The 13,421-nt window shown below is 33.4% G+C and overlaps 2 protein-coding genes across 2 annotated transcripts in view; both read right to left on the minus strand.

The window, feature by feature from the left end:
• Positions 1 to 119: 119 nt before the first annotated feature.
• On the minus strand, positions 120 to 3,421 carry LOC110939301 (11-beta-hydroxysteroid dehydrogenase-like 2). Its single transcript, XM_022181011.2, has 6 exons — positions 3,172 to 3,421; positions 2,880 to 3,072; positions 2,637 to 2,722; positions 944 to 1,075; positions 639 to 767; positions 120 to 571 (listed from the first exon to the last, which is right to left on the minus strand). Exons 1-6 carry the CDS (start codon positions 3,346 to 3,348, stop codon positions 332 to 334), a joined length of 957 nt encoding a protein of 318 aa, XP_022036703.1. The 5' UTR covers positions 3,349 to 3,421; the 3' UTR covers positions 120 to 331.
• A 6,096-nt stretch (positions 3,422 to 9,517) lies between these two features.
• Positions 9,518 to 13,421, minus strand: part of LOC118492195 (11-beta-hydroxysteroid dehydrogenase-like 2) — a 44,343-nt gene continuing 40,439 nt past the window's right edge. Inside the window, exons 5-6 of the mRNA XM_035990029.1 lie at positions 9,793 to 9,921; positions 9,518 to 9,721 (exon numbers count right to left, since the gene is read on the minus strand). Coding sequence (XP_035845922.1) covers positions 9,518 to 9,721; positions 9,793 to 9,921 — 333 coding nt within the window. The remainder of the gene's footprint in view (positions 9,722 to 9,792; positions 9,922 to 13,421) is intronic.

Raw genomic sequence — 13,421 nt, forward strand, 5'->3', positions numbered from 1 at the left:
TATATTGTTTGGTTAATGCAAAATGAAAAATTTATATTACCAATATATTTTACCCTTATATATAAAAATGAAGGTTAGTAACCATACCGTAATATGTACTAATCAACTCACAAGTGTTATTGTTTTTTAATCAACTTTCTTAACTATAAAATACCATAAGTAGCACAAATACAATAGATCTAGATTTAAACACCCATAAGTTGTATTATTTAAACATCATTACTTAATCAAGCTTTCAAAATATACTATATAACCATATTTATGCATCATGGGTTTAGTAGTTTTAAAAGCCACCTCCATTAATATTGCAATCATTAGCTTGTACTCTATATCAGTATGTTGGATAAAATCCGAGTTGGGAGATTTTACTTCTTTTTGATGAAATCTTTGGCCAGTATATGAACACGAAATTCATAATTGAGTTGACGATTTCAGGACATAATGTCTTCCATAGTAACATTGTCTTCATCCATGAAGGCACAGTCAAATATTTATCTCCATGTTTAGTGTTGCTAACAATTGCCTTGGCACACATCTTAGCCGATATCCTTGGTACCCACAATGCGTTTTCCTAGTCATATAGCCGAGAATCAAGCAAATTGAAAAAAAAGTGAGGGATGAATGCATCAATGAAGTACCTCCTCTAGCCGTTCCTTGTTGGCTAATCTCGTATCGACCAATCCTGGAGTTACTACCGTGATATCAATATCTGAACCAACCTCGATTCTCAAAGTTTCAAAGAAACTTAGCAGTGCCCCTTTACTTGCCTGCAACACCATTGTGTAGTAGTTAACAATGGGTCATGTTTAGATGTGAGGAATGAGTTTTCTAACTATTGCCTTTTTAACTAGGAACCCTTTTCTTGCTTGTAAAGTTTCGGATAAAAAGGATGTTAAGAATTTTTGAATATTTTTAAAGCACTCAACTAAATGTGTGTACTTACATTATAGATGCTTACTCTTGGGGTGGCGAACCAACCCCCACAAGAACATATTGTGATTATTTTTCCTTTGCTCCTCCTTAAATGTTGAAGTGCAAAATGCGTGGTGTAGACAGATCCCCAAAAGTTTACATTCTGAAATTTATACAATATATAATACATAAAGTTAATTAATGATATGTTAATTGCCTAACATTAAAGAAACCACACACAAATTTATAACTTATTTAAACGGGTGAAACAAAGGGTAACAAATATGCTATCATGGGTGGGGGTGTTGGTTTCAATTACAATTACAAAACCTTTGGTGTTAAGGATAGAGCTCCACTTTACGGTAAAAAAAAAACACTAATAAACTATCATCAAAAGTCATTTATTATTGATATGATACTAACTTATTAATTCTACGTTGTTGTATATTATGAGATTTGAACTCTCAACCTATTCATAGAGACATCATTTTACACACCTCGATACCATAGGCCAAAGACGCTTTGAATATATGATTCTATTGAGGTTTTATATCTTTCGTTTTAACTATTATACCATATATAAAAGAAGGGAGGTTTCAATGGTGTGGGTGTGCTAACGTGCACCGGGTGCCTTTTTTTAATCGCTTTTCGTTTTATTCCCTAGACTTTAGTCAAGTTGTATTATTTCTTTTTCTTTACCCAGTTTACAATTCTATCCCTGAACTTTTGTAATGCATATCTGTTATTGCCATTTTCACGTGAACTTGTTTATTTTTATCATCTTTTCAAACGTTAGTTTTTTTACGGGGTGAATACTAATGTACACATGGTTGAAACTGAGCCTTGCATATTTCCACTGCATCTACACCCTCGTTGCGAATTACCATCGCATCGCATGAGGGAATGCGAAAAAGTTGTTGCCCGCCGCAAAGCACGGACTTACGACAACTCTAGTTTATATTAAGTTATAATAATTTGTTAAAAACAATGAAACTTTCTACGACCACTTCTAGAGTTCTAACTTGCAATGTATTTCGTAAATTCAAGTAAAAATAATTAAACTTTCCACAACCACTTCTAGAGTTTTTGTTAAGTTATAATGAGTTGTCAAAAGTAATGAAACTTTCTACGACCGCTTCTAGAGTTTTATCTTGCAATGTATTTTGTAAATTCAAGTAAAAAAAATATTTAGATTCAAGATACGCTAATTGTAATTATCCATTTTGGAATAGTCTAGAGTGTTGATAAATTAGATAAAGCTTAGGGTAGAAGGTGATGATTCAATCTTCATATTTTAGCAAGTTTAGTCATTAGAAGGTGATGATTCAATCTTCATATTTTAGCAAGTTTCGTCATTAAAAAAATAATAAATAAATAAAATATGTAATTTTCTCTCTCCAAATATTTAACAAAAGTATTTAATAAAACACAATAAATAAGATTTTTTTTTCTAATTATAAATTTACTTTTTTGAACTGTTGTCATGTAAACCAAAATCAAATCTGAAGCCTAAACCAACTAAAAATGGAATCCAAATTTGAACAGAAGTACATAAAACAAGTCAATGGAACAAATAAAAACCTCCGAGTCTGAAACATATTCAACTAACTAAAAATCTTTAAGAAAATAAAAAGCCCACATGAGAAATCAATAATCCATTATTATACATCAAAACAAATGAAAGACGCAAAATAAAATGCAATGAGTAAAAGGAAGATACATACCATGACCGAAGTGTGATCGAGGACACAAGTTTGGTCTTCAAATAAACCAAATGTTGTGATTGCAGCATTGTTTACGAGGTAATCTACTGTACGTTACAACATATATATATTCACACTTTAAATTTATATTTTCAACGAAATATATGTCATATGTTTGTTACCAATGGAACAAACAATAACCCTTTTAAAAACAATAAGGAAATTAGTGTCAAAGTGATAAATATTAAAAAGGTGTGTACTTACATCTACCGAAATGTTTGATGGTTTGATCAACAAATCTTTTACAATCCTCAAGCTTGGAAACATCCCCAGGTAACACAATCACATTTGGTGATCCAATTGTCCTCGCATGTTGCGCTACGCGATGAAGCTGTTTCTCTCGTCTTGCGACTAACGCTAGACATGCTCCTTCTTTCGCAAACTCATACGCCAAGTGCTTCAAAAAGAATTTAAATTAATGAATCATGTGATGTGCATGTGTGTATTTGTAACTATCACATGTATACTTAGAGTACGAAATGCAAAAAAATGTTACCTCGCCGATACCAGTTGAAGAACCTGTAATGAGTATAACTTTTCCTGCAAGTAGTTCGGGATACAAAGATTTGAAGCAGAACCTTAAGAGATTGAACAACCAAAATGTAGGAACTAAGACGATGAACAAGATGACCGAAACAAGAGGAAAAACGACATTTAAAATCGTGTGAATCATATCCAAAGATGTGTTCAAGTGAGAAAATATAAACTAGAAATGCACTTATAAAGTGAGATGGAATTTATTAAACCAACAACAAAGAAATTTATAGATAGTAATAATGAGCAAATTACCAAAATAGCCAAGAAAAAGTTTGACTTACCAAAATAGCTACCTCATGAGTCTTTGGAGAAGGGCATCACGGATTCAAATGTACGGGATGCCTCTTTCAAGACCCCTCATGCGTCTTTAAATATGGAAATGACATGTGTCTCAATGATTAGGTAGACTCCTCCAATGCCTCAGGCAGACCCATCCAATGCCTCAGGCAGACTCATCCAATGCATCAGCAGACTCATCCAATGCCTTCATCCAATGCCTCAGCAGACTCTTCCAATGCCTCAGGCAGACTCTTCCAAATATTTTAAGAAAATACTTTAAAGTATTTTAAAAAAATACTAAAAATATTTTTTTAAATATATATTTTTTTAATTTAAAAAAATATTTTTTAAATTTATATACGTAAAGTATTTTAAATTTATATACGTATAGTATTTTTTTAAAGTATTTTAAAGATATCTTTACGTATATAAATTTAAAATATTTTTTTAATTTAAAAAAAATAATTGAAAAAATTAATTTCAATATTTTATTAAAGTATTTTTTAAAATTTTTTTTAAGTATTTTCTTAAAATTAGCCAAGATATCTTTACGTATATAAATTTAAACAAGTAATTTTTTTAAATTTTAAAAAAATATATTTTTAGTATTTTTTTTAAATATTTAAAGTATTTTCTTAAAGTATTGGAGGAGTCTGTTAAGGCATTGGATGAGTCTGCTGAGGCATTGGATGAAGGCATTGGATGAGTCTGATGAGGCATTGGATGAGTCTGCCTGAGGCATTGCAGGAGTCTACCTAATCATTGAGACACGTGTCACTTCCATATTTAAAGACGCATGAGGGGACTTGAAAGAGGCATCCCGCGCATTTGAATCTGTGATACCCCTCTCCAAAAACTTATGAGGTGGCTATTTTGGTAAGTCAAACTTTTTCTTGACTATTTTAGTAATTTGCTAAGTAATAATTGCCCTTGTCATGCAAACGATACACGGAAAAAGTTGAACGAGTGAGATTTATAGATACTGTTTTTCTATTATTAAGTAATCTTTGAAAATTGCATAAACTCCCATGTGCTATTCTACTTTAAACTATCACTATGGTCCATGTGTAGTCAAATTTATGAACCACTCTACCAATCATTGGGGGGTAAAGTGTGAGTTTTATTTATGAAAAACGTTACATGTGTTGCCATCTGCAACACAAGATATTCACATTGTATTTTCAAGGTAATAAAACCTCTAAAATAATCTTATCTAAAGTAAACTTACCATTGTAATAGTATCGTTTATAATCGTATTTATTATAATAGTTATGTGTAATTTCTTTGATGAAAAGCACATGCATTACCCTATATATTAAAAACACAAGTCTTTGAATAGTGTTACATGCCACATGGCAGTACACCATGAATAGGTGATGAGTAAATGGTATTGGGTACCGGTACTAGAATCAATTTACCAAACCGGGTGTATTTTCGGTACCTGTATTCACCGGTTTTTACCCTCAAATACCGGTGCCGTACCAGTACCGACCGGTACCATACCAGGTATATTCGGTACCGGTACCGGTATTCACCGGTTTTTACACTCAAATACCGGTGTCGTACCAGTACCGACCGGTACCATACCAGGTATATTCGGTACCGGTACCCACTTTTGGGGATTTCGGTAACGGTATTTTCGGTACCGAGCTCATCAGATAATGTAGCAACATAGCAATGCAAGTAATTGCACTGTTTAGATTACTTTTCATACGCACAGTAAGTAAATTGTATTTCGTTTGACTCAGGTTTTATTTACACAACAACTTATTTTGATTTCTTTTTTTTTTCTTTTTCTGTAATGAGTGAATTGTAGCATGTAAAATTAACTTTGATATTTAGATTATTGATTAGCAAATCGTATCAAATCCTGTAATCAAACCAGTATCGTATCAGTACCAAATTTACTATACCAAATCATTTTCGGTACCAATTTGGTACCCACCTTTTGGCGTTTTCAGAATCGTTACTTTCGGTTCGACACCGGTCTAGCACCATACCTGTATTTATTGATTTTTACCTTCAAATACTATACTGTATTGTACCGAGCATTTTCGGTGCCGGTACCTAATTTCGATGATTTTTCGGATCTGTACTTTCGGTGCCGTTACCAGTACCGAGCTCATCCATATTTTAGCGTGTTAGCACCGTAATAACTGAACTGAAAACAACCGAATTTTCAACGTGTAGGACGTGTGGGTACTATTATTATATATTAGGTTATTTAAAATCGTTTTTTAGGACGGAGTGACTATCTTTACCATGTTATTTTTGTTTATGTTTTGATATTCGGTATCTGCTTGCCGTTGCTGACACGCGTTTTGCAGTCATTGGATCTCCGTCGTAACGTGCGGAAGGAAAATCAACTAGTGTAGTTAAATATCGAGTTTCGACCTAAACTAATTAAATATCGAGTTTATGTGATGGTGTCAATATAGGACGTAGCTACTATGCTGCCAAACTTTAAGAATAAGGGGTTGAGACACTTTTCTTAGGTGCTGTTTGTTTTTTCTGCGGGAAAAGGTCTGCAGTCTGCGGACCACATCTGCAGGTGTCTGCAAGAGAAGAGGTGGACCAAATGTCTGCAGTCTGCAAGGAGAAGAGGGTTTTTTTTTTTATATATAAAAAGCTCTTCTCACATTAAACACACACACACACACAACACAAAACATCTCTCTCTCTCTCTCATCTCTCTACCTGCCTCCCTCTACCACCACAACCACCGTCCACCTCCACCACCACAACCAACCACCACCACTTCAGCCACCACCCACCCCGTCGCAGCCACCACCACCCCATCGCAACTACCACCACCTAACACTCACCGCCACCATCTCACTTCCACCTCCTCCACCGAACACCCACTGCCACCACCGTCACCGGAAACCCACCAACACCACCACCACCGTGAAGATGGCTCAGCTTCTCTCTCTCGTTCTTGTCGTCGCTGCCAAACGAAGAAGGGGGTTGCAGGTGACGTGGGGGGTATGGGGGCTTCGTCGAGAGAAGAAAGGAGGTGGAGTGGTGGGGGGCTCGTCGGAGAAGAAGGGGAGCCGGCAACCGGCTCTGGTCACCGAACAGAGAGAGAAAGGAGGAGAAGCAAGGGGGTGCGGCTGGTTAGGTCTGATTAGGGTTTCCACAAGATGAGGGAGAAGAGGGAAAGATCTGGTAGCCGGCGGAGCAGGGGTGGGCGGCGGATGAGGTGGTGTCGGGGGTGGAGGTGGTGGCAGATGAGGTGGTGTCGGGGGTGGAGGTGGTGGCGGAGCAGGGGTAGGCGGCGGATGAAGTTGGAAGAGGTTGGAAGAGGTTGGGACATGTCTGCTTGAGGAAGAGGTAGGGAAGACCTTTTTGATGAGAAGTGCTTCCGGAAAACAAACAAGCTGCAGACATCAAACGTCTGCGCGCGTCTGCGCGACGCAGACATAAGTGGCCAGAAGCACTTCTGGCAAAAAAACAAACACCACCTTAGTCATCCTTGACTACAACTATACAAGCATAGATAGGTTGTACTTGAAAGATGTTGATTTTTTTGTCGTTTTGGATCATACCTTCATGAAAAGGAATTGAGTAGAGGGAAGAAAAAGAGAAGAGTTAAACTTGGTTTTCCTTCCCGAGCTTCACAAATATAACTATTTTCCTACAAAGTATTATAAAGATCGATTTACCTTCAAAAGTTTTAGCAATTGTTTCATTTTCATTCAAACCTCCAACAACATCCATTTCCTTCGTTAACATTTATGTGTTTTGGAATGTAACTGGTTCTGTTTTGTTTTCCTTGGAATGAACTAACGACAGTGGGTAGGATTTGGATTGTCGATGATTTCTTGAGTTTAGTCGGTGAAAAACAAAATGACCAAGATGCCCATCACTTGACAGACACATGAGTTACACTTAATAGAGGAATGAACGATATTAGAGGTGTGGTAAAAATGAAAAAAAAAAAAAAGCTGATGAAACTTTTAGAAGTAAATCGATGTTTTTAATTTTTGGATGAAAATTATAAAATTTGTCAAGTCTCATGGACCAAAATCAAATTTAAATCAAAATAGAAATATAACGTAATAACCTAAATATGACAAAATAACGTGCTTTTATTGAACGGTTAGAATCTTTAACTTGTTGTGAGAGAGATCTCACACCCTCCTAAACAGAGGGTCCTAACCCTACTCTGCCAGACTACGCTGTCTTAACCGGGTCCACGCTGGCGTGAGAGTTTGGCTAACGGTGCTCCCCGGGAAACCATACCACCCACTGCCAGTGTCAGGGGCTTGCGCTGGCACAAGAAAGAATCTCTTTGGCGTAACGCACGGTGGACTCACGGGGTGGCTCGGGCTCGAACTCTTGACCTAGGGTCAGGGAGAACCAACCTTCATTATCTTTATTCACCAAATATAACACTAGTGGGGATTAAATTTGGGTCTTCAAGGAGAACCCAAATCTTTCCAACCAGTAAACCACAACTGATGGATACAAAATAACGCGTGGTAAAGTCAATTTTGTCAGTCTAATAATAAATCTTGATTTTGTTTATCAACAAGATCGAAGGCAGAACACTGGTTCTCATTTTTGTAAAGTTGTTCATCCAAAAATTGAGATGGGGTAGGCTAAACGTACCCCCTGTTGTTACTTTTTATACCCCCCTTCAATAAAATCACATTAAAACTTGTAATATTTACCCCTTATACAAATTATCATTCTAAAAAATATTCCTTTTGTTACAAAACAAATTCAAAAGTTTAAAAAAAGATTACAGACTTTTTTTTTTTCAAAAAACAATATTGTTTTTTAATTTTTATTTAAAAAACGTTTTTTTTAAGTTCTTGGATATTGTTTTTAAAGACACTTTCTCAAATAGTATTTTTATTATGCTTTTTTATTGAACATCTTTACAATTAAATAATAACATTTTTTTATAAAAAAAAAGTTTTGAACTCTCGTTTTAGAAAAAGGTCTATATTATGTTTTCCCGCGTCTAAAGGTCTTACTTTTATAATTTTTAATACTTTAAATGTGTTTATAAAATAATTAACAATTTTTATTTATTAAAGAGTAATAAAGTTTTTTTTTAAATAATGTTTATAGCCCTAGCACATATTAATCATTCAAACCATCTATGTAAGTGAACAAATAAACAATAGGTACTAAAATAATTTTATCAAACTATAAATTAACAATCTATATAAGTTCAAATTTAATTAGTGTAAGGAGTATGTTATAAGCAAGTTAAAACCAGTTTAAGACTTTCGATCGAAGTGAACACATTAAAAAATATGTTTTTTTAAAATAATATATAAAAAAAACAAAAATTTTGAAGAAAAAAAAACGTCTGCAATAATTTTTTACACTTTTGAATTTGTTTTGTAACAAAAATAATACTTTTAAAAAATGATGACATGTATAGGGGGTAAATATGATAAGTTTAAATGTGATTTTATAGGAAGGGGGTATAAAAAGTAACAAGAGGGGGTACGTTTAGTAGCCCCCAATTGAGATTTGGTACCAAATAAAATATTTTGAATGAAAAGGAAACTAAGAGAAGTGGGATGAGATTCCATCTGTTCAATCAGTGTAAATTGTAATTGAATTCAATTCCACTTACTCTGTGAATATTGCGTGTGGTTAGGTTTTGTCTACACGAAAATCTTGGTCTCTGTCACTTCATAAGTATACATTATGCCGTTAAAATATTGTGTGTGGAAGGGGAAATATGCAGTTAAAATATGAGCTAGGTAAATATACAATTAAAGTGATTTGGAAGGGGAAATATGCAATTGTCTCAAATTTATTTGGGTAGTAAAAAATAGTTGTATATTCTGTTTATAGCAAATAAGTCACAGAAAGTGGCTAATTTGCGCAACACGTGTAATATGCACTAAAACTAGCTCATTAATTATTTTTGTTGGACAAAGTAGTTAACATTAAATCTTATGTTAAATAACATAACTACAATAGAATTGGATTTAAACACGACATGACTTCAATTCTTTTATCACACTCTAGCTTTCATAAGTTGAATAAAACTTGAGTTATTGAATCTTTCTTCTTTTTGCCAAGGATATGAACACAAAGTTCATAATTGAGTTAACAATTTCAGGACATAATATCTTCCATAGGAATATTGTCTTCGTCCATGAAGGCACAGTCAAATATTTATCCTCGCGTTTAGCGCTACTAACAATCGCCTTTGCACACTTTTTAACTGACAACCTTGGTATCCACAACGCGTTTGACTAGTCATATAAACGAAGAAGAGATCAAACAAGACCAAACAAAGTGAGGGGTATATGCATAAAAGAAATACCTCCTCTAATCGTTCCACATTGGTTAATTGTGTCCCGACCAATCCTGGAGTTACTACTGTTATACCAACATTCGAACCGACTTCAATCCTCAAAGTTTCAAAGAAACTTAGCAATGCCTCTTTACTTGCCTGTGAGACCATTCTCTAATAGTTAGCGATCAATTATATTTAGATAAAAAAAACAATGATTTTTCTAGTTGTGGATCCAAAATCTTTCGGTAAAAGAGCAACATTTGTTAGGCTAAAACAGGTAGATTGAAAAACAATAAATAACATGAAGTAATTAATAAGTAGATTTGAACAAATACCCAATACTTTCATAAAAACATAATTAATAAAAGTAGATTTAAAAAATATAACATGAAGTAATTAATAAGTAGATTCGAATAAATACCTAATTCTTTCATAAAAAAAAACATAGAATCAAATTTCAAAAAAATGAAAATTATGTAAAAAGAAAAGGTTTATTTTATAACTTACTATAAGAATTAGTAATATATGTTTTTAGAAATTTAATAAATAAAGAGCAAAAAGTGTGTGTATATGTGTGTACATATACATACATACATACATATATATATATATATATATATATATATATATATATGGCCAAGATCATTTCAGAACCATAAATATTTACAGAACTTGCAGAACTCCTAATAAACAATCTTTTTATTTATATATTTTTATGTTTAGGATAATTTTATCATTTGTTATGTGTATTTTTACGATTACATACATGTTAAGAGTAATTTTATCATTTTTTTTATATGTAACTTTATAATTACACATATATAAACTAGTTTTTTTACATATATGTAATTAGTTATGACACATATATATAATTTTGGCAATTAAACATAGCCTAAATTGCACAAATCAACCTTTATGTTATACCTAAATTGCACTTCATACCTTTCACTATGAAATCAGCCAAACCCAACCTTTATGTTCATGTTTTGTTACATTCTATAACCTTTACAACTAACGTCGTCCAAAAACTCAGTTAAGTTATCTTAAATGCTTTGCATGTGAGGGCACTATGGTCTTTTATAACATAAAGGTTGATTTGTGCGAAACTATTATTTATAACATAATGGTTGATTTGTGCAAAAATATTATTATTATATATAGTAGAATATTTTCTTTTTCAAAAGCATTATTATTTGTTAATAATTATATATTTATATATACACACATATATAAAAAAATTGGTTGCCTTTTCTTTTGTCTTTTTTTTTATGAAAACCCGTTGTCATGGTTTTTGATTCGTAACCAGGTCACTTTACCCTAAATTATACCTTTGGAAATTTGGATTACTTTATCAGTATTTTTGAAACTGGGTTGCCTTTTTTTTTAAATAAAGTTCATTATCTGAAAAATGAGAATCCACCAAAATAATCTTTGTTTTTATATATTTAAAGCACTAGATTTCCATTGAGATTCATCACAGTAGGTACATTTGAATCAGCGGAGTCTTTGCTTACTATTAGGTAATAGTCTAATAGTAGATACATTCGAGTAACCTGCTTTAGTTTTCATTAGCAGTGCAGTTGTGCAGTATTTACGGATCTGGGCCTCATATAATCATTTCCTCTTATTGTGTTGCTAATCAGTCTCTCGGCGTTCTCATCGGCCATTATTTGATATTGATTTGGATCGTTATCTGCGTTTCAATTGATTGTTAAGACCTTTGCATTTTTCAGGTCATTATGTGTTGAAAACTGAAGTTGCTGCTGGTTAAAATATATATATATATATATATATATATATATATATATATATATATATATATATATATATGGCCAGGATCATTTCAGAACCATAAATATTTACAGAACTTGCAGAACTCCTAATAAACAATCTTTTTATTTATATATTTTTATGTTTAGGATAATTTTATCATTTGTTATGTGTATTTTTACGATTATATACATGTTAAGAGTAATTTTATCATTTTTTATATGTAATTTTATAATTACACATATGTAAACTAGTTTTTTTTACATATATGTAATTAGTTATGACACATATATATAATTTTGGCAATTAAACATAGACTAAATTGCACAAATCAACCTTTATGTTATACCTAAATTGCACTTCATACCTTTCACTATGAAATCAGCCAAACCCAACCTTTATGTTCATGTTATACCTAATTAGACACCAAATTTGGAAAAGGATGTTAAACTTGGTAAAATAACTAGTCATGAAACTAGATTTTCTAATTTGATAAAAATCATGCTTATTAGGTGTTTGATAAAATGCCTAAGAGAAAGCAAAATGTTGAAATTTCGGACAAAAACGCATGTTTGATTGATATGGAAAATTATGCGTTGTGTGTTATAAAAAAGGGTTCTAAACGGTTGCGGTTGAACTCTATAGGCAAAGAATCCGAGTCTTCAAGCGGACAAGCCGGGGGCGATACGCGCTTGAAAGAAATGTTTTGAAGGTACGCGACTTGTCATCTCGTTACATTTATGTAGATAAGCCTAGTCGTAAATATGTCTAATGTTGTTATAGCGAAAATAGTTGCTTTGGTGAGTCTAAGAAGTGATGGAATTCACTTGACAAACCAAACGGGTCAAAAGAAATAGTTGGTTAGATATGTTTATTGATAATATCGCTTAATTAGTCATAATGGGATGCAAGTAAAGTGATGTAATTCACTAGATGAAGAATGTGTTAAAATAATGGTCGAAATGGTAGTGTTTGGAGTGACTCGAACATCACTCGTTAAATTGAGTTATAAAAGCAGAAACCGTGGATTAGAAGGGATACACTAAGGTCGACAAGCCTGGGAATGGGTAACTATGGTTAGAAAGCAATGTCGACGAATTATGAAGGTATGTAACTTGACCCATTACATTAAACGAATTGTTGTTAAATTATGCGTAGTCGCATTTTAGAATAGGAATTGTGTTGATTGTAGTGACCATGATTGTTACTTGGATTAATAGAGTTAAATTGATAAGGAACTGTTTGGTAGTCATCAAATTGGAGGAATTTCCACAAGATGAGCCAACGGGTCGAATAATGGTGTAAATTGTAGTATTAGTGTCTAATTAGTTAGCAATGGCGAGATCAATCACAAGAGCATTAAACCATGGAATTGGTAAGGAAATGCGAGTGATGCTAAGCCCCGGATGTTGGGTGAAAACGCCTCAAGGTTGCTATTGTATGGTAGTAAAGTTGTGTAAATATAGTGGGTCGGATATCTAAATAGAGATTTTAGTGACTAAGCCCGTAAACCAAATTTTCGGGATAATAATTATGGTAGGCACGTCGGTAATTTAAATACGGTCGTGTAGGAAAAAGAATCACTAAAAACGGACTTACGGATCATAAGTTATGGCGATTTTAAGTTGGGATTTGAATAAACATTGAGCTGGGAATGTGCAGCAACAGTTTTAAGCAACATGCTGTGAAAAAGGGGGCTAGGCGTCACACGAGGCCCCTAGGCGTCAGGCGACGCCCCCTAGTTCCGGAAAATTTTTATTTTTTTGTTGTTTTGGCCCATGGAACTTGTTTATACCCATTCTAACATTATCAAAACTAACATTTGATGTGATTTTAACCTCAGGTGATTGTTGGGCTTAATCCGGATGGCGATCAAGCAATTTTTC

Source organism: Helianthus annuus, chromosome 5 (genome assembly GCF_002127325.2).
Source record: "Helianthus annuus cultivar XRQ/B chromosome 5, HanXRQr2.0-SUNRISE, whole genome shotgun sequence".
Lineage (NCBI taxonomy): Eukaryota > Viridiplantae > Streptophyta > Magnoliopsida > Asterales > Asteraceae > Helianthus > Helianthus annuus.

Coding starts and splice junctions, on each gene's coding strand:
- LOC110939301 (XM_022181011.2), bottom strand. CDS start 3,348: ATGATTCACACGATTTTAAATGTCGTTTTTCCTCTTGTTTCGGTCATC. Junction 3,073..3,171: donor CTTCAACTGGTATCGGCGAG/GTAACATTTTTT, acceptor TTCTTTTTGAAG/CACTTGGCGTATGAGTTTGC. Junction 2,723..2,879: donor CATCAAACATTTCGGTAGAT/GTAAGTACACAC, acceptor TGTAACGTACAG/TAGATTACCTCGTAAACAAT.